The following is a 27,908-nucleotide window of genomic DNA, read 5'->3' on the forward strand; positions in this document are numbered from 1 at the left end:
AATTTGCATCACTTTTGGCCAAATTCAATTCAATTCAATAAAATTTAATTTGTATGGCGCAAAATCACAACATACATCGTCTCAAGGCACTTTACATATTGACGTCGGGACCTTACAATATTACAGAGAAAACCCAACAGTTCCCACAATGAGCAGCACTCGGCGACTGTGGAGGAGAAACAAATACATTTTAGCAGGAAGAAATCTCTGACAGAACCAGACTCAGTTGTAGGCGGAACATCTGCCGCGACCGGTTGGGGTGAGAGGAGAAAATGGGGGAAAGAGGAGAGGTGGGCAGAAAGAGGGGGAGAGAAGAGAGAGAGAGAGAGAGAGAGAGAAAGAGATGCTCATGATATAAGTTCCCCCAGCTGTCTAGGCCTATAGCAGCATAACTAAGAAAGGTGGTTACCTGAGTAGCTCTTACTATAATATTTATCAAAGAGGAAGGTTTTAAGTCTAACTTTCAATGTGGAGAGGGAGTCTGCCTCCCTGACACAAACTTGATAAATTGATGGTTGTGGTGTTACTTATGCTGGGGGATGTGTGATGTTACCCGCTTGCATGATGAGGTTTAACTGATGGGCATTGCACTTTCAAACACATTTTGTTTGTTTTGCAATTTGCACAGTCTTTGAGTTGCAAGATCAACTAATCCTAGAAAATGCCAGGGTCTCATTATTGTGGCTGCCAGCTCAAATGATCAAATGTGCCTGTTCTCTTATCCACCTCCTTGTTGTGTTTCCTCACCCGCAATCCTGTGGCCTTCATCCAGTTTCGTAGTCATCAACCTTGATAGCCATGCTAGGCATATAGCCAAGCCTTTTCTGTACCCTTTTCAGTGGCTTGTTGGCTAACCTCGATGTCATGATCGTCTGGGCCAAGCTCTAGGACTTCTGACGTTCTTCTCTCAAATGGATTTTGTAGAAGAGATCATATTGAATCTGGGGGCTGATTAAATCTTGTGTCTTGAGTAAACACGTACATCAATGATAATAGTGTCAACTATCCCTACTACAATGCCGACTGACTCTGCTTGGAGTGACAAGGTAATCGCCCTGAAGGCCTTCGATTCGACGGCGCTGATGGGATAAATTTACGCTGTTATGGGCATATCTGTGTCATCAATCTGCTGAGCTGCTACACTGACTGGGTGCTGTTTCTGTCACCACAGGAGAGGTTAGGGGATGAACGGGAAGCTAAAGTATTTTGTATATTGTATTTCATTGTTCAACACACAGTGATAATTGTTTATTTTGAAAATGTAAATATTTCAGCAGAGATCTAAAACACTCTCCACTAGGTAGGGTGGCGCCCTATTGCCCTTTATCAGGGTTTCTCTCACACACACACACACACACACACACACACACACACACACACAAAAACTGTTTTCGTTATTTGACCCCCAGGAGGAAATGGGTCATGAAGAAAAATCATCCTTTGTTTTTTTTCATAGCCATGATTGCCCCTTTAGTTTAGGGGCTTTATGGACAGACATGCCAACTGCCAACACACACACACACACACACAAACACACACACACACACACACACACACTCACACACACACACACACACACAATGGGGAGATTAAATGACAGCAGGAGATGTGCGGTTAAACCCACAGAGGTTGAAGAGGCAATAAGAGCGCGTTTGCAGTTTGATTGACGTGCTTGTCGTCCAATCAGTGCCTTTAGAGCCCACATAGACCCTGGCATCGGGCTCTTGTAGTACTGACAAATATGTCGGCTTCTGTTAATCTCTAGGGCCAGCAACGAAATGGATTTGTGAGGGGAGCGCATAATTCTCCACAGAGGATAGTCACTCGGTTTCCGTTCCCCTGAGCGGCCTGCAAGACATTTTGGAAGAAGTTGCAAGCCAAGCAGCTCCCCGACAGTCAGCGAGCCGCCCGTGGTGGAACAGCGTCAGACGCGTCGGTGCCTTGCTAGCTTGGCCAACCGCCTATGTGTAAATTAGCCCCGGCGCTGGGGCAAAGCTAACCGCCGAGCGCTGGAGCCCGTGCAGACCGCTGGCACGCCGCGCGACGAGTCTCCCGTGGAGCCCGACGGCCGAGCCGGGTGGTTGTGCGGAGAGGAAACGGGGGCGGCGGAGCCCATGCACCGAGTCCGGACCCCGGGCGACTGGTGAAATCGCCTTCCGCAGGTAAGCTGGGTCGTTAGCCCGCTGCTAGCCGGGGGCTAACGGACGGAGACCCGACTAGCTTAAGGCTAGCTAATGCCAATGCTACCTTCTGCAGTGGCACTGCCCACCGGTCATACCGCCCAGCGCCGTCGCCCGCGCCGTGGACTGTGTTGCAGAGGTGTCGTGGTTCTATTCGTACCGACGGTGAGTCCGCCATATGAACGACGAAGCCAGGCTCGCGTCGCTAGCCGTGCGCGCCCTGCCCCTGCACCGTCGGCCACCTCCACCCGGCGCTCTCTATCGTTCCGTCGTCGTGGACTGGCGTCAAATTCGGAACCAGGCGAGCTCGTGTGAACGTTGTGCCGCAATTCAAACCGTCGGCGTGGGCTCGCTCCGTAACGCCCGTCCCCGCCCCGGCCCCGGCCCCGGCTTCGACACGACCCGCTGGCCACCGCGTCGCCTGGGAACATCGCCCTGCCGCCGGACTGATGCGGTGATCGAACCCAGACGCCGCTGCACTGTCGAGTTCGTACGCGCAAGAGGGGATCGGGACGAGGCGGTTCGAGGAGTGTGTTCATCGCGGCCACAACGGGGAGTATGTGAGATTTGAGCCTCTGTCCCTAACGGACGGAGTGGTCCATCGGGTCCATCGAGTCCACTGAGTGCAGCAGGTCTTGCGTGCCACCTGGCTCAGCTGTTACCTGCCCCGCATCCTCCTCTTACATCTGAGACGTTCTGTAAGCTTTTCCATTCAAACACTCTCCCCCCCACCACACACACACACACACACACACACACACACAACGGAAAATATGATCGAAAGGGAAATTTTCACAAATAAATTGGGCACTCGTGGAATCGTGGCCATGGCATTAGTTTTGTGGGCATCCATTGGCTGTTTGTGGGTTGGGTGCATGTGCAGAGGCCTCGAGTGCGGCCGCCTGTGACTGCAGCGGGCCCCAACACACCCAGGATTTACCGTGTCGGTGCTGGGGATGCTATGGGCTCCTTCAAATGTAAGGGGGTGCCACTGTGTCCGCTTTCTTTCTTCTCTCTCTCTCGCATTCTCAACATTGGAGGCTTGAGATTCCGCCCGATGGCGTAAGGATGCTCAGTGTTGTTTATGTAGTGTCCTTCATGAGAAGGACTTGTGACTGCATGAGGATACAACTATCCTACAGTTTTATCATCATTGAGATCTAAACAGGTTTTGAATCAGGAGCAACACTTGACTCATCGTAGACATCTTTATTGAGAGCACCCTATTTATTTTAGGCTGTGATTTATTACATTGTTTGCGTTCATTAATGCAATCCCAGATTTTCACAGCATGTCAAAGCGGCTGTATCCGTTATCACACCATAGTGTCTCTTTGGCATCATGCCAGTTGGAAGTGCCAGGTCCATCTATAGACCATAATGTACGTTATGACATGTCATAACGTGGCCCGCTTTGGCAGCAGGCTCAGTTCATGCAAATATTGGGTAATTAACAACTAGTTTGCGTGGCAAGGTGCGTGTGAACATCGAGTTTGACTCCCTTAAGCCCACTCGAAAACTAGTTTCTGGAAAAATGAAGTCTACATTAATATCATGATTTATTAGTGTGTAGAAGGTGTTTGTTGGCTGCACACACTTTTCAGGGTGACATGATCAGGATTGTGGCCCAAATCTCAGTGTATCAGCATTTGTGTAAAACATAATAAAGATAAATATTTTTGAAATAGACCTAGATTAAAAATGCTACACCATATCCAACGTAGAGAATGTGTGTGATAGTGCTTGGTGACAGACTGATGATAATATTTAGTGTTTCTACAATATATGCATAATACACAACATGGTAAACTGTCCCTATGTAGCTTATACTGTATGTCTGATCTCATGTGGAGACTGACAGACTGAGGTATGATAAAACCCACCTCTTGTAGTTCAGACTGGTTAAAATACATCAGATAACATGGTTCATCTGTCTTGTTAAATACACTAGACCTTCTTACCCTGTCTCTGGTACATTCTAATGCCAATATTCCTTCATACTTAGTGATCTCAATTATTGCATACTTTAATGAGTTTTCTACCTGATCATATACATGCAGGAAATTATTGTGAAGGAACATTAGGAATTAGAAAATTAAGAAAGAGCATTCACTTTTTTCACACAGAGCAGGAGAAAATTACTCAGTGGCAGAGTACGCCAAAAATGTGAACCATAGATAAAATGTATGATATGGAGAAACAAGTTCCTGCAGGAAGTTTCATACTATCATATTTTATTTATAAAACTGATTTGGATAATCTGACGTTACAACTAAAGAGCAACAGTAATGTTCACAACAGCAAAGTCACTATTAATTTAATGTGTCACTCAGGGCTCCACTATCTTTTGACATTGGTTTTTACAATGGTTGCACGGGCACCGGAAAATTCCACTGCGCCTTGTGGCACCGCAATAAAACACCTATTATACCTTTTCCTGACGGTTCCCATAACTATTGGTAATGTCTTAACACATTGTGTAAATGACTGTAAACAGGAGAATGATTTGGGACCTGAATTTTGTAAGTGGTAGCTCCTCTTTGGCTTTATTATAAGCAGTGTTAAATTGTATCATCGTTTCTGGATCGTCAATGCTTCGGTTTATCGCTGCCTGGCGCTGAAACGTTGCGGGGAGGCGGGCTGCTCTGCCGACCACGCACCTGTCACGGCACAGGTTGTGCTTCTTAGAGACATTGTGCTGACTCGGAGTCTGATGAGGCCATCTCCACCAAGGATGTTGGGACAGAACTCTGCATTATACCGGCGTGAGGGAGACAGGTGTTCAAGTGGTAAACTCTGCAGATGATGTTGCGTCTGCTGGGCTTTTCAGGGCCGGGGACGAGTGTTACGGGCACAGCATCTTTCTTTACGAAAAACCGATCTATAGTTCTCTTCATTTTTTACGCTCGAGGAGGAGTAGGTTTGCCTACAAGTTGTGGTTTCACGCTTAGAAGATTAAGGCTTTAATACTTTTAATACATTCAGCGAAGAAGAATACCAGGTCAGAAATTGGTAGCAGTGCCAGATAGGCACTGCTACCAATTTCTTTCAGCACTTGTTTAATCTATGGTTCAAATTGTTTCTGTTAAAACTAGGTTATTTTAAAGGCCCACATTTGTGCTGTGTGGAAATTCCAGGTACTCAATTAATTTTGGCCTGATTTAATTTATTTTCTTTTATACTAACAAGCATGGGCAGCTTAATGTAGTAGTTTACCTAAAAATCATTTTGTTGTACATCACGTTATGTACCACTTTTCTATGCAGCTGTAATAAATGTTAAAGACTGACTGACTGGCGTGATGTGTACTGTTTTTGGAAATATGAATCATATCAATGATATATTGTCTCTAAACATGTATGATTCTACTTTTGTTTTTATTTAAGCGGGAAAAGAAAATAGCAGTAATCAATTTAATCGAATCACAATACTTGTAGAATCAGAATAAATCAGAATCGCAATACAAATTGAATCGGCACCAAGTATTGTTATACAAACGAATCGGGATAAAAGCAACGTCCCAGCCCTACTTTCCAGCATGAAATATTGCCAAATTGTTCACATTTTCACTAGCTTTGGCTAATGTTAGAATACTGGAAAATCACTTCTTCTTCGCCACTCTATAAACACTACTTGCCAGTGTCACTACAGCACAACTGCTGTTTTTGGAGCGACAAAGAAAAAGTGATTTCGGATTGTGAATCGTTAGCCAGAGCTTGCAAAAATGTCAGGAATTAGGCAATATTTCATACTCAAATAATAATCATTGTAGCTAGGGGTGTAACAATTCACCATTCCGAATCGGTTTTAATGTAGGAGATGTGACTTTATCAATATTCAGACTCTTGGATTAATATCAGTGTACTATGAACTGCTCAGTCATGAATTTGTTGACTGAAACTGATAAACCGCTACTTCTGGACACACAGAATCTTGTAAAACTCTTGTTAAACTCTTGTAAAAGTTCAAAGTTCTCATGTGAGACTCATTAGCATTATAAGGATTATCAACATACCACACTAACACAATATACAGTGCACAATCTAATCAAAAAGTAAAGGCCTGGAGAGATTTGGATTTTAATAGAAGGAATACTGTTTAATTTTTTGTTATTGTATCACCTTAGCAGCATGGTCACCTAGCTGACACAACTGAATCCAACAGTTTTTAAATATGTCTTTTACTAGATCTTCGATCAGATTTTTGCCATTAGTGAAAAATTCACTAAATATTCACGATGTCATAATTTTTGTTAATACAGTAGACCCTATGCCAGGGTCAGACTACATAAAACCATTTAAGCCCAACCTGGAGGCGTGGAATGTTAGGAGGATTTGAAAACTATCAAAGGGCATTGGGTGTTACAATTAGTCTTATCTCGTGTAGTGTTTCATAGTGGACAACAATTGATGCTGCATTTGGGATGCCTCATGACATCCTAAAGGAAATACGTTGACCAATTGGAGCACAACTGCTTTGCCAGGAGATGAAGTTGTTTTTGGTGTTGCGTGGTGAAACCGTGAAACAGGAAAGGTTTTAGATGTTTATAATCCCTAGAATCTATAATCCCTAATCTGACAAAATGATCTTTTCAACAGAAACAAAAACATCTTATTGTCTGACCGAAGCAATGTCTTTTTTTTCTATATGTGCATATTCAAGTTATAAACACAATGATATGTAGTTCTGCAAATATACTATTCAGGCCCCCTGAAACTGAAAGTGTTTATTCTGCGCTAAACCTCGACAACATGTAGCTCTAAACCGTGGTTTACCTTGAAACCGGTAACCGTTTTATCCCTACTACAGTTTAAACTCCTGGTTGTAAACAGACACTTTCAACAAGATTTGTATAAGCAGGTGTTTTTTCCCCATTGAGTCATTATCAAAACGTTCTGATTGTTGGGGTTTGGTTAAAATTGTGTTGAAAAGTGTAGAGGTATGTCAACATGGCTGTGCCATATTGATGCATGTAGTGGACATTACATGCACTATACAGTAAATACTGTATGAAATGAATGTTTACGTATTGGAATATCTTCTCTCTAACCAACCCTTTTTCTTCCTCAAATTAGGTGCAGCATCCTGATCAGTTTTTTGTGATCCAGAATGACCGGTTGATACCGCCACCTCTTTGTGTCATCCATATCCATAAAGTGATCAACGTCAACATCAGCCAAGGAGGCTTCTGTTCAGCATTTGATGGAGAAAAGGTGCTTGCATTCTGTTTTCAAGGTTGGAGAAGGACACCTCATACCTGAAAACCGTAAGATGCATCTGGTTGGAAGAGTCACTTCAACACACGAAAGCCACAGTTTTTGACATTTTTGATGAGGCCACTTTTGGACCATTGGAGAGCGTTATCCAAGCCTCAGTGCCTTCCGCTGGGGAAGGACGTCAAGGGGAAGGCCCTGCATGTTCCTGGAGACGAGGGCAAAAAAAGAAAACAGCTTGGTGTTGGGAGGCCGACGGTTACATAACTAACACGCGTGGTTGTACACCAATGGAGTGGAACAAGGAAACCAAAGGAGGGGACTGAGTTGTTGGCTGATATGAAACAAGATCATTATCTGTTCTATGCATAACACCTGAGATCTACACTGTTATATTAGGTCTTTCTGAACAATTCATTTATATGGATACTGATGGATGTTCTACTGGATTGTTCTCCAGATGTTTTAGAAAGAACCACACCATCAGTTCCTGCTTCCACATATCCGGTGCAGTTGGCAGGTGAGGTGGTTTGAATCAGCCACCGGCAGGGTTCAGGGATGCCCCGACACAGGAAAACCAGGCTACTCCACTGGCCCGCTTACAGACTGCTGTTTCTAGTACGAGTTCTGGACTGAAAGCGAACTGTCTCCTTCTATAACAGGAAGTGAGGTGGTTTCCTTTTTTTTATTTACAAGACCTTCTCTTACACAGCTACAGCTGCCCACACTGCTGATCTCTAGATGCTGAAAACTTAAAATCTGAGTTAATAGGAATCTCCATACACAGATTTAGCCACAGACAAGCCCATGTCCCATTTCAGGTCTTCATCTGCACTTTTTTTAAACTGGGAAGGTAAAAGAGTTAGCCTACCCCAACTTATTTCTTTTAAGTTTCTCTCTCCTTTTACCTTTTCATCCTCATCCTTTTGTTCTTGTTAGTCTTGTTCTTATTAGTTGGTCTACTACCAAAACAGGTTTACCTCTGCCAACACTGGTACCTCACTAAACCCTCATTTAAAGACCAAACAAATCAACCTGGACCAGTTTTCTGTATTTTAGCATTTGATGGGACTCTAATAATAACAAAATTTGTGTGCTTTAATGTTAAATGTTTTTACATCTAAATAACAGCCATATTTTTTTAATTGCACTATTATCATGGTTTTCACCAAGCCTTTATTCACCTTGCTATATATGACGTAGACTTGCACGTTCAAGACGGACCTGATAATTGCACCTGTAAGAATTATCAATTTCTGTTGGCTTGTTTATGTAATTGACATGTTGTGTGGAACACAGTTAAACTAGTGTTGTTTATGTGCCTGCAACTTGTTTCCTCCTTATAATCTGTGACTTATTTGTTCATCCCGCCTTACCACCTGTTTTTGAGGCTGACGGGGAAACAAGGCTTTTACAGCAGAGAGACTTTTAAGCTTCTTTTAATCTCACACAGTAGATCAGGATTGACCCTTAAGAACCTAAAAACAGGTGGTCACTACTGGTATGAGGGAGGGATTTTTTTTTACCCTTTTACACTTGAAAGAGGTAGCCCTTCTCAACTGTTGCTCAATTTCTGTTGTATCTCTTCTTTTCATTTTTGCCAACCTATTGTTTCTTCTTCCAAACTACAAATCTACTTAATACACCCACAGAAACATTTAACCTTGAATGACAAATCCCTTGGCATAGCATTTGCTGAACAGACAGACACCACGCCACACACAGGAAGTGATGCCAGGTGTCAGCAGTAAGAGTGGAGGGCGGGGTCCATCCTCGTCACCCCTCCCACACGCAGTGGTCGCACCCAGCAGACCCCTGCGACCCTCCCGCTACGTCCCAGTGTCGGCAGCCACTTTCTTCCTCGTTGGTTCCACCACGCTGTTTTTCTGCTTTACGTAAGTGTCAACATTGCACCAGTCTCACACAAATACACCTGTTTATGAAATGAAAACAGAAAAAATATCATGACAAATCATTAGATGATAATGGAGAGAAGTGCCCTAGTTTTGATTGGATGCTGGAACACATCCATAAAGCTACATTAATCAATATCTTCGCATTAACAAACGGCCTAATTAAAATAATGAGTAACATTTTTACACATGATAATACAACGAGTCCACACAATAAAGAGTCCACACCTCTGGTCTAGGTATTGTGACATGGGAGCTTATCAAATACAACCCGGTCCAGTTTGATTTTTCATATAAGCAAGTATTTTGCACAGAGCTCTGAAAAACAGCCAAGGGACAAAGTTACATTTTTTATTTAATTTTTCCAGCTGATAGGATTATCAACAAGTACGTTAATACATGTGTTGTGCTAAGCTAAGTTGGAAGTACTTACTTTAAATATTAGTTCTACTTTGTCATTGGTCCAAGAGAATAAATCTCTGCTCCTACTTTTAACGTTGTTATTTCTCATTCGTAGTATTTTCTGAAACTAAGTAACGAACTCCAGAGTAGACAATCTGCTTCCTGTACGCACATGCTCAGTGTATCTGAATGGTCACATGATAGATTTTCAGGTGTGTTAGTACAGTAGTTACTGTATACTGTGTGGATTACTAAGTTCCTAGAGCCAAAATTGTATTTTTTATATTGGGATATATAAATGAAATTTGGCTGGACTGTAACCCTGCTGTGTTGGTTGGTTCAGTGGACTGCACTGAAGTTGTGTTCACATGTTAACATTATTGTCAGGTTCAGTGTGACCTTCAGCCCTGTGAGTGCTTGTGAAAGAATGTTAAGTTAATGATGTTCCACACTGTCATGACTAATCGTGGTGACACCTCAGTCTAAAGAGAGTGAGAAAACCACGTGTATGCAGTGCAGTTTAGATGTGAGAAAACAGATTGACAGGTGTGAATAAGTGAGCGTTTGTGTGTGTGTATGTGTGTATCTGTGGGTACATATGTGAGAAAATCTAATCTGTGTGTGTTGTTAATATGGTGGGCAGGCAGCTCCGCACTTCAGATTAGGGAGGAGAAAATAGGCCAACATCTGTCACCCTGACAAAAGCCCATCATCCAGTGTCCCTCGGTTTCTGTCTCTCTGAATCTGGTCATGTTTGTATCACTGCAGTTGATCTCACTTTCACTCTTATTTGTTTTTCCCCAGGGAATTAATATTACAGGACATAAAAAGCCTGGCAACAATTATCTGCTGTTATCATAAAACATTTTTTTTGTAACTAATCACTACAGTGGCTTAAGAAAATGTATAGACTCCTTTATTTTTGCACAATTTATTTAGTTGTAGATTTTTTTGTACATTCTACAACCAATGATAACCCTGACTGGAGTACACATGTGGCCAATTGAATTGACTGGACATGTTTTAGAAAGATATACACTCCCACAATTCAATAATTTTCCGGTCCAAGGAAGGTTCTGCAGATGTCTGCGATAAACCTGTGTGGAGACATTGATCAGAGCAAGGGTATGAAGTCACTTGTAAAGCCTTGAGTGTTCTCAGGAGCACAGTGGTGTATTGTGACACAGAAAAAGTTTGGAACCACCAGGACTCCTCCTAGAGTTGCCTGTCTGGCCAAACTGAGAAAACAGGCAAGAAGGGCCTTGATCAGGGAGGTAACCAAGAACCCTACAGTCACTTCAGCAGAACTTTGAAAGTCCTCTGTAGAGATGGGAGGACCAGCTGTATGGATGACCATTTCTGTCATTCAGGTCTAATGGTAGAGTGGCTGGACAGAAGCCACTTCAAGTAAAAAGCATGTAACACTGCTTGGAGTTTTTCCTAAACGGCAAAGGATTCCAGAGCATGATCGAAAAGAATCTCTGCAGCAAGGCAGTGGTAGCGTCATGTCTCTGAGCGGCAGGGATACAGACACTGGTCAGAATTTGGGGGAAGGATGACTGTAGCCAAATACAGAGAGGTGTGGACCCTTCAATACTTTGACCCAGAGCATACAGCCAAGACAATGCTGGAGTGTCTTCAGGATAGGTGACCGTCCTCGAGTGTCCCAGCCAAAGCCCAGACTTACACCCTATAGTACATCTGCGCGGGACCTGACCTGAAGATGGCAGTTCACAGACGCTTCTCATCCAATCTGATGGAGCCTGAGGGGATCTGCCAGGAAGAATGGGATAAACTGCCAAAAGGCAAAGCTTGTAAAGACTTAACCAAGAAAACTAGAAGCTGTAATTGCCAAAGGGGCTTCTACAATGTACTTAATTGAGAGTCTGGAAGCTTTCTTAACGGAGAGTATTAGATTTTTGATAGGTAAGCACATTTCACTTTGTCATTATGGGTCATTGAGTTTAGATTGAGGGACACATGTCCATTTAAAATGACTTCTACCAGTGGAAGGTTCTCCCATCTCCAATCAGGATACTCGTCAGAGTGACCCTCAACTTGAAATGCAGCCTCAAGGGACATTTCTATTTTAAATGAGCAATGGGAAAACATGAACCAAAAAAACATAGCGGCCATCGACCAAAATACTTTCACAATGGTCAGGGCTTAGTGAATCTTGGCTATAACACTTAGAGAATTTGTTCAATAATTCTAAATGGCGGCTGATTTCTTCAGACCTTGGTTCGGAATAGGCCTACCAAAGCTTTCGGCGCCCCAATGGCACGACCCATTGGGGCGCCAATAATATCAAAAATGTGTACCCCAAAACTCTGTGGTCAAAATTTCACAAAATTAGGTGATTATGATCTAGACGCAAGTATTAACCTACATCTGAAGCTCAATGGGTGTAAATGGGCGTTGCTGTCTTTACTCATAGCCTGATAACTCTTAAGATGCCTTTGAGCTACACTGATTAAACTCAGGAGAACTTTCTCCTATTCAAATACACACAGATTTCTTCTCGTGATGAAGGGGGGACAAATGATGGAACTTGCACCACGAATGAAGATGAAATGTGTGTTTGGTGATTGGTCTTACTCACTCTTTTAACAGAATTTAATTAGCTGAAGTGACGTTATTCAGCTTTCTCAAGCCTGAAACCTTCTCATTACTGCTGGTCAATTTATAATCAAAGGAGCTAGAACGTACATAATATTGCTGCTTGCAGCTATGCACATAGTTGCACACAGGGAATTGTGTCTCAGGAGTTAAAGAGTGCCGTCCACAGACCAGAACGTCGAATGTTTGATCCCTCCTCACGTCCAAGTGCCGACGTGTCATTGGGCAAGTCACTTGACCCTAAATTGCCCCTGATGGCTGTGCCTCCAGTGTATAAATGATCTGTGATAGGATAGCATTGTATATATAAGCACTTTATGAATGTGTGTGTGTGAATGGATGAAGTTTACTTGTACTGTAAAGCGCTTTGGGTAGTCGATGAGACTTCAAGCGCAATATGAATGCAGCCCATTTACCATTTAAATGGTGTGGAGTGTCATTTCATAAGGGGAGTTCCATTTTTTTCCTTTTATTTTAGCATAAGGCTAAAACATAACAATGTAAAAAATTATATTTGCACTAATGTCTGAAAGTTGCTTTATTTACAATGACATTAACTCTCCATCTGTTAAAGGACCAAAAAGTGACCCTTTAGCTTGTTTTCGGGGCCCTAATTTTCATTACAACTGAATAATAAAATATGTCAGAATCTTTGTGGTTTGTCCTCCATCTCTCTGACGTAGTCTTTTCTGTTTGTTGCAGATGTCCCTGGCTCTCAGAGCGTTTCTCGGTAGCTGTGCCCATCTACAATGGAGTCATCTTCCTGTTTGTTTTGGCTAACTTCTGTATGGCCACATTCATGGACCCCGGCATCTTCCCAAGAGGTGAGTGAATGGGTGGTTGAATTTACTGTACACATGTGTTACTGTCACTAAATACTGTTGGCTGTGTGGTTGTTGTCATGTCAAGTTCAGCTGTATGCTGATTCTTTGTGTATCGGAGGAGTTGAGGCAGAGGTTAACAATCAAGAATTTGATTTGATTTGATTTTTGAATTGAATAACATGGCTAATTGACTGACTGATTAATAAATTGACCTGTAGTTGATCTAGGATTGATCCAAGGAATAATTTAAAAATGATCAAGTGTACAAGCAGAATACTGGTACCAACCATTAATGAATGATAATCTGTGGTTTTCTGCAGTAGTATAAAGTAATATTGATCATGTAAACTGTTAGTGTAGTGCCACTGTTTAAATTAGGCATACTTTGGAGACACCTGCTAACTTTCTGAATAATTATGGAAAAGTGAAATTTCAGGTTTATTATGAATTAGCCAAACTTTCTAAAATAGTGAGAAAAAGAGTGTAGAAAGATGGGTGGAACATATATTTTATTAGATAAATGGATGTATAGATGGATGGATAAATACTCTATTGATCCAGAGGGAAATTCTGCAACATAACAAAATGTTGAAAAAAGCTAACGGGTCTGAAAACTTACCAAATATACTTTTGAGTTTTAGGGTGACAGCATTTAATTTTGAAGGCCAATTTGCCCGTGTCACGATTTGCTCACAGTTGTGTGTGTCCTCTGTTTCCATCTCTGCAGCTGATGAGGACGAGGACAAAGAGGATGATTTCCGCGCTCCCCTCTACAAGACTGTAGAGATCAGAGGGATCCAGGTCAGGATGAAGTGGTGTTCAACATGCCGCTTCTACAGGCCGCCACGGTGCTCCCATTGCTCTGTCTGTGACAACTGTGTTGAGGTTTGTTCACACTCACCTATTCACATAGACTCTTTTTGGACAGCACTCATGTACATAGCCTCGGATCCTATTCCTGCAACTCAGTCACTTTGCCCTAATGTAGGACTGCATTAAAATGTCCAAAGCCGATTAGTTATGTAGTTATTTTTTTGGACAGAACTACATCACCAATAGGAAAACTTTCCTTTAATGGTTTGTGGTGGAGAGAGCATTGTCAGGGTTGTTTTTAATTGTGCCAACGCAGTTTGAACATACCACTGAAGTAAAAATACAGGCATTAGCAGCACTTGAGGTTTATTTTCTATAACTGACCCATAGAGACTTTTTTTTCCTCCCAACTCTATTGAGCGTTTTGATTCCAGTGGGGTATCCAAGTGCATTGGGTTGAAGTCAAGTAATGGTCTAAAATGGAGGTATAGTTGATACTAGTCTATTACACTTGCTAAGGGTATTCATATTGAACAGTGCAGACACATTTCCTGTACTAGTTGTCTAACCTCTCTTTCTTATAACCACGTAGGACTTTGACCACCACTGTCCATGGGTGAACAACTGTATCGGTAGGAGGAACTACCGCTACTTCTTCCTCTTCCTGCTGTCTCTGACGGCTCACATCATGGCCGTGTTTGGCTTTGGACTGCTCTTCATCCTCTACCATCGGCAGAACATTGACCGTCTGCATGCCATTGTCACGTATCCTTTAAGGACCATTCCCATCTATTTGTCTGCTGTTCATTTTAAAATTGCTGATGATTTGCAGTTATGCTGTTGCCCACCTTGGCAAGGGCTGAAATCTTGGCTTCAACAAGTCAAAATGGTTAATTTTTGATTGTATCAGATGTCCTGAGGATTGATTGTGGTGTGAGAGGAGTTTACTCCCACCTTCAGAGATTAGTAATTAAACTTTATATTTTTCAAACCTAAAGAATTGCTAACCTAAAGAGTGTGTTAGTTCAGTTTTTGGGAGCAAATTGTTGTTTCCATTGCTGCAGCGACTCTTTTCAGCCTCTGTCTGAAACGCTTGGCTTTAGCGCCTGTCTCTTTAAGGCCCTCCTACCGACAAAGCCCAGTCTGCTCTGATTGGCCAGCTGGCACACTCTGTTGTGATTGGTCAACTGCTTCCAATGTGTTTCGGAAATGTGGGCTTCCGCTCTCGCTTTATCTGTCTTTGTTAGGGGGCCTGCTCGTCATGCATTATGACATCACGATGGTTAGGAAGTGTAGAGCGCAACAGTGACCGCCCCCTTTTTGAACAGCTCTGGTTCCGGAAGTGAATTTCCCATTCATTTATTTTCTCCACTGACTTTTCATAAAATCCTTATATAAAGAGTTTTAAGCCTGGAACCAAGACAATAAGCTACGAGATGAATCATTACCATAAAACATCAGCAGGTACCTGTAAGTCATGCTGCATTCCTTTACATCTTGGTAAGTCGGGGTTGGTGGGTTTCCTCCGACACTCTGAGTCGGAATTCCGACTCGAGAAGGTGTTCGCGTTGCAACCTCCGACTCACAGGTCTTCTTCAAAAACAAGGTTGTTTCTGTACACACTTGTGGCTTCTACATGTGCATATACGTACCATCGTTTCACAACCTCATAGCTTGTGGTGAGTTGACCTTGGATAGTTACGGCATTATGGTTAATAATCAAAATGTTAGTGGAGAATAGGAATGGGATTTTTACTTCCTGGAACCTCACTGTTGTGCTCTATTGGCCGAACTACTGACGAGCAGTTTCAGGAGCTTCAGGATCAGTCTTTTCTCTGGGGCAGAGGAGCTCCCTTTACTACAGACTTTGGGCTTTTTAACCTTGCAGACCTTTTACATACACAAAAAAACCCAATATAACACATAATGTCTCCTTTAAATGAGACATATTTGGAGACATTGAATCTGCTCTTTGAAGATACTCCTTGACCCCTATGCTCTCAGCCTGGCTGTAATGTGTGTTGCGGGCCTGTTCTTCATCCCTGTTGCTGGCCTCACTGGTTTCCATATAGTGCTTGTTGCCAGAGGCAGGACCACCAATGAACAGGTAGGAAACTCATTGTTCCAGTATGTGTGCACCAGTGACGGGTACAATTATCATGGAGTGCCGGAAAGTTTGAGTGACATTATTTAGAACACATTTATGGTAAATGTCCAATGCTATACATCATTAAATTTGTAAATTTTGAAAAGTTGTGACAACCTTTTATATGTACCCCCTCTCATCTTGTGAATTAATGTTTTTATAACTTAATATTGTTTTTTTCTATGTAACTCTATATCTCTTTCTTTCTCTTTTCTCCTTCTCCAGGTAACAGGGAAGTTCAGAGGAGGTGTTAACCCTTTCACCAATGGCTGTTGGAAGAATGTCTCCCACGTCCTCTGCAGCTCACAGGCACCCAGGTACATTTTATAACCTTGTCTTTTTTATTTACTGTTCGACTGTCCATAAACATCACAGTCTTACGCTGCGTTCACACCGGACGTCGCTCTGCTCGCGCGAGTCTTGTCGCAAGCAAACATTTGTTTATTCACGCAAATATTTGCCTGTTCTTCCTTCCACTTTCTCCGCCAAACCTCATCTGAACAAACACACACACAGGTAAACATGAACTATTGAATGAAAACTCGCCCGATTCATTGACGATAATTTCGCCTATAGTTTGCGTCTTTGCATTGACTTTGTATGTAATCTACTCGCGCAAATAATTTGTGTGGCGTCCAGTGTGAACGCACCATTACAAAGGTAGATTTATTAAGCTCTGATGCTTATAATCATTAACAATAATCACTAGCATTAGCATTGTGGCAAACATCGATCTGCAGCTTGTCATCATTAGCTGAGCGTCGCTGTCATTGGTACATCAGGTCAGCTGTGACTAATTAATGAGATGACAATTAATCGTGTCGGTTGTTGGTTTGTGTTTCTGTAGCTCGCACAAATTCAACAGAGTGAGACATCTTTGTGTCGTGTGTCACAAGACACGTTTTATGGATGGTATTCTCCAAACTGAACTTTGAGTCACATCAATAAGTGACGCTCACAGGCTTCATATTCATGAACCTTGACCTATTTAGAACAAGAAGGTGTGTGAGATTAACTAGTTTACTGCATAGTACTTTTTGAAAATGTCAGATACCGGCCGTTTAATCAACGTTTAAGTAAAGTAAACTAAATATGGGATCGGACTTGATATTTGCAGTTCCCCAATATTAAAGAACTCTGAGCCAGAACTTGAGCCTAAATAACTGATTCCTAATTATAAGTTGTGTGTGTGTGTCATTTTGAAATTAAATATTTTGTTGACATATTAGAGAATTTCCGTATTATCCCAAGCATAGTATATTTATGTTGTAAACCACATGTGGATGGGATCTTTTATTCAGTTAGTGTATCCCTGAGTTTGTAACAAAACAGTGGGGAAGAACAGGTGTTACTTATGATATGCATGCTTACTTTCTCTGTGCTCTCTCTAGGTACCTGGGCAGGAAGAAGTGTGTGCAGAGCGTGTGTGTGCAACCTCCTTTTCTGCGGCCTCAGCTGACAGAGTCCCAGCTGGCTGCGAAGATACTGGACAACGGCATACAGGGAGACCTGCACCGGGTAAGCACAGGACAGGAGTGTGGCATAGTCACAAACTGCTCGTCCTTGTGTTTCTAAACACAAGTTTAAGGAGAACAGAAAGCTTTGTCGGGCTGGTAAACAATTGTTATGTAAGGCTGTTTTGGTTTCTCATTCAAATCTGCTCTTGGTACATTTGCATATACGCAGGTCCAGATGGCAGCAAGAGGTTTAAAAGCAGTTTGAAATTCAATAGCCAGAAATCCTGTAAGGTCACATTATCAAACGCAACACAAGCTCATCTATCGTCCCAGACAGTCTGTGATGTCTCATACAAAGGATACATTAGTCAGTATCAAATGAGTGAGTGCTAACAGGATCCCACTGACTTGTTTTCATTTTTGGGGCCAAAAATAATACTGCAAGTTTGCTTTACAGCACAAGTCACATTTACCTATTCACACACATTCCTACTGCACTGCTATACACAGCGCTTTTTTTCTCTCACACATCATTTATACTCTGCCGGCAGAGCCAGCGGGGCAGTTTAGGGTTCAGGGTAACACTTGTCGTCTCCAGTTGCAGTGGGTTGAGCTGTGCAGGCCACTGTATCTCTGGAAAGTCTGTAGCCTGGAAAAGAGTCTGTTTTGCAGAGGATGTGATGTTTTCTGTGAGGATACCGATCATTGAGGATGAGGCTTGTGTTCATGTCATTAGATTTGATATTGATTATTTTATTCACCTTGTTGTCCTGGGAGAATACTCTTATCTTAGCAAGCCTTTTGGAGATTCACCGCCATCTGTGTCGTGGGTGGCATTTGGATGTATGATAAAAGTTTGTTGGGCAGATGAAATTGGTTTAGTGTAGTTGCTGAACACATGAGCACACAATGTGTTGGATAGTTTAACAACAGTCCTGCCTCTTTGGACAATGGCTCTATATGTACAGTAATACACGTACTGTAACTAGAACTTAGTAGAGTGGTACCACCACCAAATTGCACATACTGAGGTGACAAAAAAATTAATTCCTGGAACCTCTTTACCCAGGACCAACCCCAGAATGCATGACCCATCTTTCCACCAAATTTCTTGGAAATATAGTCCATAGTTTTTGCGTAATCCTGCCTACAGGGGTGAAAACATAACCTCCTTGGTGGAAGTAATAAACACATAAATAGATATATTAACTATGATAAACAAAAATGAACAGAGGAAATGTGGTTCATATTAGATGTTTGTTTTTTAACACTAGTTCAGGTATGTTCGAGATAGGCATATAAGTCGCATAATCCAACATAACCACCATGGTTATTGAGTTGAACAGCTCAGGTGTGATCATATCCAGGTCTCTCTCCATTCTCATAGGATCAGACCATGAAATTGGCCAAATCAGTCTCTTAATCCCACTGTAGTAGCAGTGGGATTACAGTAGATAGATAGGATTATTAAACTCAAATATTCACATTACATCAGAGATTGTGATTCACTGTATATAGTAACCATACCATATTCTCCAGCTCCGGAATTTCCCAGAATTTACTCAAAGTACATGTTACAGAGTAGATGTAATGTGTTACAACCTGCCTCCTGCTGTGAGCTCCCAGAATAATTTCAGTGCTTTTTGCTCGTCCGAGCTCCATCTCTAATTCTTCCCTCTGTGTTCTCTCCTCTTTCTAGTCCAGGTCCAGTCTGGAGATGATGGAGAGCCAGTCGTGTGACGCCGAGCCCCCTCCGCCACCCAAACCGGAGCTGCGCTACCCCGGCATCACCAGAGGAAACACGGAGGGTAGCTCGCAAACATCCTGCTCCACGTTCTCTGTCGAAAACTTCTTGCTGTCAAACTGTAAATGTGGAGTTTTAACATGTTCCTCTTCCCACCCTCCCGCAGAGTGCAGTCTACTGAACAAAACCCCTCCCACCCCCACCATGTACAAGTACAGGCCCACCTACAGCCCCGGCAAGAACCACACAGCGCTCACACATGCTTATGCCAACCAGGTAATGCACACACAAACCCAGGAGTCTCTCCACAGAGTAGACTCATAAATGCTATGAAAAGTAGGGGGTGGTGTATTTCTGTGTGGAGAATCGTTTGTTTTTCATCCCTACCTCTGTTTCTTTTATCTGATTGAGTTCAATCTAATGCATTTCCATTGTTGTGTTTTTTTCCTTTTCATTTCCTTTTCGGCCATCTTGGTTTGATTTCTCAGTGGCTTTCTGTTGATCAATATCAGTAAGTGATTGCTCTGAAAGCATATTTCCCTTTTATCTTCACTTTTGACTTTGTTTCCTGTCCTGCTCTGTTTTGCTCTGGACGTGGGTGAAATACTGGTTGGGTACATTTACGGTAAAATGATAAAGTGGATTTGTCCATTTTGGCAGAATTGTTTAGAGTTAGTATGTAAGGCTGACAAAGAGTTTTTTTTATAGTTCCTTCTTTTTAAATCAAAGGATTGTGCCTGAATAAATTTCGGTTGGTGAAGAAGAGGTCGTATACAGTATTTATACCCACGTCTCGTCCATGTCCTTCCATCTGTCAATTTCTCTTGTTATGTCATTCTAACTTCCATCTCCTTTTTAGTTTCCTCTCTGTTCCCCTCTCTGATTAGAAATAAGTGACTCCTGTAGATTCTCCCCAGAGTTTGTCAAAGCGAACCGTTCCCCCTTAACTGGGATACAATATTAGAACCTGTGTTCTACCACGATTCTCTATTTCAACAGTGTCTTAAAGCCCAACTCTGATCTTTGATTCCCATGATTCATTCTCTTGCTACTTGATATGGTCTCATATGGACATGCCTCAGACAGAAACCAACGATTCACACACACGCACACACACACAGCAATCAGAAAACAGAGTCTTTATCTCTGTAACATTTTCCCACCAATGCCTGTAAACAAACCAATGATTTATTCTGTTCTGTCAGATTTTTAAAATTTCTTTAGAAATGTCATAGTGATGGTTTTGTGCAACCTTAAAAGAGAAACACATTTGTCAATATTACCATGTGCATTTGTTGTGCAGTTGATCAGTGCTTAGATGACTGATATTGCCTACCTACAACTGTTATTGATAATGTGTTAGTAAGTTATATTGAATAGCTAATGTGGAGAAAGGAAGAATGAGATTACTTACACATTTGGGTATTCAGAAAAGGTTTCAGCCACTGGACTGGTAAATTTCACAAATGGGACGTGCATAACCCTGTAACGCTGGTCAGAGAGTGACGGTGGCTGTTAAAGGCCCCATGAAAAGAACAGTAAACATGTTCTCAGGTTTGATTGTCTCCCTGTGTTAACTCTTCTTTTATCGTTGTATTTACATGTAAACTGTCTGTTTCTGGATTTTCTATAAATTCTGTCAGTTAGCGGTTGTCGCGCAGGGTCCTCTGCGTCAGGGTCCTACGCTACTCTTCAGTGGACCCGACCTCCGTGTGAGTCTCCATGTTTGCTACACCGTGTTCAATACGGTTGTTGCACAAAACGGCTCATAATACGTTGCAGTCGCTTTGAATTTTCAGACGCTGCCGGAAAAACGGAAAATGGAATTAGCGGTGCGCCACCATAAAGGTCCCCCTGTCGGTTGCTCAGCTGGTTGTGCTTAGCAACTTTACCACCAGGGGGGACTTTAATATAGATGTTTATGTCCCCATGTTATATGAGAGTGATGATATTGTCAAAGTGAACATATTCAATGTAAAAAAAAAAAATGGGGGGGTACCTGGAATTTTTTGAGGTGTTGTGTCCAGTCATGTCAACACCAGAGTGAGTTTATGTTTTCACAACTCACACACAGGTCTATACTCTTATTTTGCTGCTCTTGTTGTTTCCTTTCTCTCTTCCTTCCTCCTCCCTTTTCTCTCTCCTCCTCCTCCTCCTCCCCCTCCAGTTAAGTCGAGGAGAAAGTGTTGGCAGTGCCAGGGACTCCTCCTCCTCCACCTCCTCCCTCCTCCAGGCCAACCAGCAGCCCGGGTTCCGCTCCCAGCCCAGCCTGGACCGGCGGGACACTTCGTCCGATAGAGTGGGAGGAGGTGGGGAGAGGAGGGAGAGGAGGGAGGGCGGCAGAGAGGGGGGAGGTGGGGGCATCCCTGGCTACTCCTTAGGTGGGCGCTCGTACCCCTCCTTCTCCGACCCCACTGTCCTATCAGGGGTTGCGTCGCGGTCTTCCAGCTCCACGCACAACTCGGCTGGTGCTGCCCACATCTCAGAGGCAACCACCACCTCAGCCAGCTTCAAGAGCTTAGCCAATCAGACACCCCCACCTCAGCACGCATCACGCAATGGGAGCCTGTCATACGACAGCTTGCTGGCTGGTGGTGATGACTTCAACAAGGGCGTGACAGTGGGCTCAGCAGCCCCTGAAGTTTCCTCTGGGAGACCCTGCACGCCAGCAGCCGGCGGCTACGGCGCCCCCTACATGTCCGCGCAACAGAGAGATGCTGAGATGCACCCCCACTTGTCCCAGTCTCCCCATCACCACCATCGCTCCTCCCACCACCACCACCACCCCTTCCTCCACCGCTCGTCCTCTTCCACATCCTCGCCCCCCCTGCCTCTTCCCGAGAGGGAGCGCCTGCTGGGTGAGCCCCAACCTGGCACCCACCCCCTAACGGCCAGCCAGGCCTCCGCTCCCCCCTCCTCCTCAGCCCCGCCTCCCCCACACCATCACCACCACCACTCCCATCACCACCACCACCACTCCCATCATCACCACCACCACTCCTCGGCCTCCTCGTCCACCTCCCACCCTCCCCGTTTCACTGCCCCACACGCACCACCCCACCACGCCTACCCCTACCGCACTCGCTCCACCGACACCCCCCTGGGCACCACCTCCACCACCCACCCGCCCCGCTCGCCGCACCCCCCGCCTCTGGGCAAGTCGCTGTCGTACTCGAGTGCGGCCGCGGCTGAAATGCAGTACCGGCTTGTCCGAAAGGCGTCCGCGTCAGCCGGGGCCAACGCAGCGGGGGTTGGTGGAGGGATGGGAGGAGGAATACAAGCGCCAAAGTGAGTATGAATTTTGCCTCTTGTCAGGACCGTTAGTTTGCTGCTAACCCTGACAAAAAAATCACCCGCCTGCCTGACAACCTGACTAGCTGATTGACTGCTGCTCCTCCTCTTCCCTTCTCTCTTCCTCCCTCCTCCTACTGCCAGATTTCCTGTGAGTTCCTCCTTCTTCTCCCTTTGCTCATCTTCTGTTCATCTGTGAGCGTTGTCACTGTTCCACATGACGATATTGTTGTGGTCTACCTGTTTGTTCCGGTCTGTTTTAACAGTACTGTGTCCCTCACAGATACATTCTACACATATTCTTCAATAGCTCTTCTTGATAGCGCTAGTTTCCATATACACGAGGCAGATTTAGTTTTAGAATGTCAATAATCAGAAATATAGATGCACAATAACATAAATTTAGGATTCAGTAGAGGAGAATGGGGACATTCAAGATTTAAAATGATAATACACAGTACAACAGCACCAGATCCAACATTTGAATCCACTGTGTCGTAGTTTATTATCACATGAGTTGCTCTCATTTTTCATACACTCAGGTACAGTCAGACATTTGCATGACAACAGTTACTGTAGAATTATCTGACATGTTGGTGTGTGTTTGGTGTCTGTTGCTTTTCTATCCTGTTCAAACTGTTATTCATCTGCATGAGTTCCCTCAGTGCGACGGACTGTGCACAGTTTCGTGTTCAATGTGTTGTAGTCGACTGTTAAATGATGATGATTTGGTGATGACAGAAGCTTTCTCGCTAATCTGCTGTCATATGCATTCGATTTTCAATTTCCAACTCAGCACAAACCAAACATAAACTTAATGGTAAAAACAGCAGTATGCAGACCATGTTGACCCGTGGGGAGCAATGTGAAGTGACCTGTGTTGCTTTCACACCCGACCGGTTTGGTTTGGTGAAGAGCAACCCTGGCTCTGTAAATTGAAAACAAAAATAACGGGCGTTGACACCTTAAGAGACTTGCTGGCCCGGCCAGAGCAGTAAAATCACCACAACAACAACAACAAAGAGAGAAACAAGCTTTCTCCAAAATCGCTTACTGCCCCTTTAAATTATTCTAATGCCCTGAGCAGTGTAGGGATTAATATTTTCACAAAGATTATGGATTGCGGCCTAGGAATCCTAGACTTATTTTGAATGTAAAACCACCGTCAAAATGTGACATATCCATTTTACCAGACTGCTCTCCGAGCAGCAGATTCGCTGTCGCCTGTTGGACAATCCAATGCCGTTCCTTCCTGTTATACTAGTCTAAACCACTTGCATTTTTTTTTTTAAATCCATATTTTTATGGTATATACAATTGCATCCACGTGCGAAAAAGGATACATAATATTTTTTGTACACATCAGCCTATTTCTTTTTCACACAGAATGTAACATGTTTCCCCAGTGTTCCATTACATATTTTCCAGGATACAGAAGTTAGGTTGGGAGTTAATTCGGGGAATCCCATTCATACTAAATCCAACAGTTAAAGGTGTTTAAACCCATCATGGTTTCATACTGTACTTTGGATGGTCGTCATGAAATCAGTTAAGTCAAAATGGCACTCAGTAGAGTGCACACCTCCACCAGTGCCTCACGCCCCTCTTAAATTCAGTCAAGCCATCAAAACAACGCAGACCATGAAATCATAATCTCCCCCTGCGGAAGATGAAACTGAGTGGCTGTGCTCTATCTGCTCAGCAGATAGAGTCGTTCGTCCACAGAGGGTTGGCGGTTCGATCCCAGCTTCCGCCAGTCCACATGCCGTTGTGTCCTTGGGCAAGACACTTAACCCTAAATTGCCTCTGACTGCTCTTCCGACAGTGTATGAATGTGAATGAATGTGACAGAAAAATATGCGGTAAGTAGCAGTGCTGTATGAATGTGTGTGAATGGGTGAATGTGATTTTTCTAAAACGCTTCGAGTTGTCTATATGTCTAGAAAAGCGCTTTATAAATACAGTCCAGTCCATTGACAGGAGTGAGATTAAACACCCTAAATTAAACTATCGATTCTGTCGAAGGCCCCTTTAACTGTAATTATTCAGAACATGTGCCTGATTTTCAGTGCAAGAATTCAAATAATGCTGAGAATCAGGTCTTTCTCAATTATGCACATTAGAAGCATAATGTGCTGACTGACGGACAGAGTTTGATTCCCACGATTCCTTATGATGCATGTGTCATATTCTGTGTGATTGACCTCCATCTCTGCTTCAGGAACTCTTGAATCCTGAACGCCACGTCTGACTCATCATTCTTTTTGTCTTTGTGTTTTTTCTGAAACCAGGGATGAGCTGATCCAGATGAAACCTCTGAGTCGGACCAACGGCGACCGGCCCTTCTCCTCCTCCTCCCCCTGCTCCGCCCCTTCCTCTCCCTCTCACCCAGTCAGCATGCCCACTCGGCCTGCGGCGGCCTACCCCAACTCAGTATTGACGCAGAGCCCTGCACACAAGCCCCAGGGTGGCGGAGTGAAGAAGGTGACGGGCGTCGGCGGCACCACCTATGAGATTTCTGTCTGAGCGGCGGACCGGCCGCCAGCGTGAGGACCAATGAGACGAGGCGGAGACCCTGCGTCCCTTACTGCCTTTCAGGTGGACATGTGGGTTTTTCATAAGACCAAAAAAAAAACAACCAGTGGCACACATCGACGAATGAGTGGAACCATTTTGTCCAGATCTGACCCCTCAGTGGCAGTGGGGTCAAACTGTACTGGACTCCATCCACCTCAAAACCTGCCTGGAGAATGACAGGAAGCCTGGACCTGGTGTGTGCCAGGACTCACTGGCTCTGGGCTATGAAAGGCAACTTTTTATTTTTGGGGATGTCACTGGCCAAAATGTGAACATTTGTGTGTTTTGTGCTCATTGTAGCTCAGTAGGTAGCATGAGTTGTGGGTGTGTTGTTGTACAAGTTTAGGCGTAGGCGTCACCACTGCCACGGTCCGGGGCATGATCTCCCCTGGGGCCGCCGGTCCGCTCTGGATCAGGGTTTTACAGAAGGTTCATATCAGCACTTTTGGACTGACTCTGGATTTAGGTTTGAAATTGTGGCAGATGTTGAAATATTTCACGATCACACGTAGAACACCACTGAACTCAAAACCCCCAAGACAATGACGATTAACGTAATAATGCACAGTCTGTGGAACCCAATCGAAATCGAGGAAGATTTCTTTCATGGTTAAGGGCTTCCCATATACGACACGTTTGGTGTGTGTGCTACATGTGTGATCGGTTAAATCAACTCAGAGCTGTGTTTTTCTAATACAAGTTCCGGCTCCAGTTGTCAATTAAACCCAAAACTTCCAATCACAGCATGCACAATGTGCTGTGTTTGTGTGTCTGTGGACCAAGAACACAAGTTGTGTTTGTGTTCTGAGTCTGTGAGACTTCCAGTCAAACGTGGAAATGCACAACACGCCGCCGCAGCAGCAAGACGATGATCAAGCAGTTGGTAGGAACTGTGAAGGACAATCTGCCAATGTGTGGAGGGAGCTTCGCCCTCCAACTCCTCCGCATCGCCGCGTGACTCGACCTGCCTTGTGATGGAGGGAGGGAAAAAAATGTGACGGTGAAACAAAACGATTCATAAAGCTGCGTCCCTCTTTCTTTGATTCATTTCCTTGATTTATTCCTCGGTGTTAACAAGGTTCCATGTTTGTACAGGATGATGTGGTCTATAAATGTGGATTTCTTTTTTTCCTCAAAAAAAAAAGTGGCGTCGATACCGGACTGCAGCATGCACTACTATTACTACGAGCCACTATAGGGCCGCTGTGTTTGAACAAAGAGGAAGTGAAGAAACCCAAGTGAAGAGAGGTTGACGGGGTACTTGAGAGAAGACGAACTTTGAAGGAAACTGCTCATGGAATTTAATTTTCTAGAAAAATGTAAGTGTTGTCTTTTTTTTAATTTTATTTCACCTATTTAATTTGAAATGGTTTTATATGGATTTATATGGAAATATACCTATTGATGAACGAAGACGTTTTAATATTGACTCAAAAGAGAGCCTGTGTTAGTGTCCGAATGGGGATGAAAAGAATAAAGCAGCCCATCGAACGGATTCTTTTGATGCTCCACAGTTAAACCACTGATTGATTTGTCTGAAATGTCCAATGTTCCAAGATCACGTTGGAATAAAGAGAGACTGGATTCTCTCGGAACAGACGCCTGGTGTATAAGATTTACAGTCAAATTACATCTTTCAGCGCGCACATAATCTTTGTTCTACGACTGAGTATTAGGGCCGCGGTTTAGACAAATGAGATTTCAGGGGTTAGGGTAGGGTTGGTATCACATGGACATAAGTATTCAGATGCTTTGCCATTGATTGGACATGATTCTGAAACAGCACGCGTCTATAAAATGTATCTCAGCAACGTGTACCAGGGCCAAAACCGACCCACTTATCTGAGGTGGGATCACGGTGGCAGCAGGATGTTCCAGACCTCCTTCTTCTTCCATGCTTTCCAGCTCTTGGGCGATCCCCAGTCGTTCTCAGGCCAGATGAGATATGTGATCCCTCCAGCGAGTGGGGCGTGCCCGTGAAAACTCCTGGGGATCCTGATGGGATGTCTGAACTACCACCTACTGGCCCCCTTTCGACTCGAATGGAGCAGCAGCAGCAGCAGCTCTGTTCCGATCTTTCTCTGGATGTCCGAACCCCTCGTCCGATCTGCAATGATCCATGTTACCAAGACCCAAAGGTTCTCATTCACTCGGGGCGGCAACTCCACCACTACCTAGATCCACCGCTGTCCGGCAGAGAACCACGGCCCTGGTCTTGGAAGACGCCGGTTCTCATCCTCCCAACCACATTAAGCTCGGCCCTAATATACTGTTGTAATATTTACACAAGGTTTATGAATTTCCTGCTGGTCACCAAGCATCTATTCTATACTCAGTGCACTGCTGTGTCCCACTTTTTTCGCCGTCATCGAATTTTAATGGCGTACTATGTTTTCATGGGTTTTCCGACCCGTCCCGACCTGAGATGACGATAACTGGTAAACATACGTCGGGATCATTTGTCCGTCACCTCTCACACGAAGGTCTGCAGCCGTCACTTCGTTACCGATCGGCTGGTGGATCGATGGTTGTGCAAGTAGCCCATTACACATTACACCACCCGTCCTGTGTTTCTTTTTGCCCCTTTTAGTGAGATCTTGTCTACATTTTCTTTTCTTCCTCTGAGCCTTGAAGAAAGGAAAAGATTGGCCCCGGAACAAGCTCTATGTAACTTTGTCATAGCAAACACAAGAGGCCTGCCCCCCCCCCCCCCCCCCTGCAGTTTCACAT

The 27,908-nt window shown here is 43.9% G+C and overlaps 1 protein-coding gene across 6 annotated transcripts; it reads left to right on the plus strand.

Annotated features, from left to right (window-relative positions):
* The first annotated feature begins 1,700 nt into the window (after window positions 1–1,700).
* zdhhc5a (zinc finger DHHC-type palmitoyltransferase 5a) lies at window positions 1,701–26,673 on the plus strand. 6 transcript variants are annotated; one of them, XM_047333815.1, is made up of 13 exons: window positions 1,701–2,162; window positions 7,255–9,287; window positions 13,029–13,150; window positions 13,878–14,035; window positions 14,556–14,728; window positions 15,968–16,070; window positions 16,335–16,426; window positions 17,501–17,627; window positions 19,266–19,374; window positions 19,477–19,586; window positions 21,478–22,598; window positions 22,746–22,752; window positions 24,893–25,036. In XM_047333815.1, the coding sequence occupies exons 2-13, from the start codon at window positions 9,124–9,126 to the stop codon at window positions 24,896–24,898; spliced, it is 2,292 nt and encodes a 763-aa protein (XP_047189771.1). In that variant the 5' UTR covers window positions 1,701–2,162; window positions 7,255–9,123; the 3' UTR covers window positions 24,899–25,036. The 6 variants fall into 6 exon arrangements, with proteins under 6 accessions (XP_047189771.1, XP_047189768.1, XP_047189770.1 ...); XM_047333812.1 differs by lacking the exon at window positions 22,746–22,752 and having other exon boundaries at window positions 1,702–2,162; window positions 7,255–8,057; window positions 9,118–9,287; window positions 24,893–26,673; XM_047333814.1 differs by lacking the exon at window positions 22,746–22,752 and having other exon boundaries at window positions 1,703–2,162; window positions 7,255–7,392; window positions 7,853–9,287; window positions 24,893–26,673.
* Window positions 26,674–27,908: the final 1,235 nt, after the last annotated feature.

The sequence above is a fragment of the Scophthalmus maximus genome, chromosome 8 (assembly GCF_022379125.1).
Source record: "Scophthalmus maximus strain ysfricsl-2021 chromosome 8, ASM2237912v1, whole genome shotgun sequence".
NCBI lineage: Eukaryota > Metazoa > Chordata > Actinopteri > Pleuronectiformes > Scophthalmidae > Scophthalmus > Scophthalmus maximus.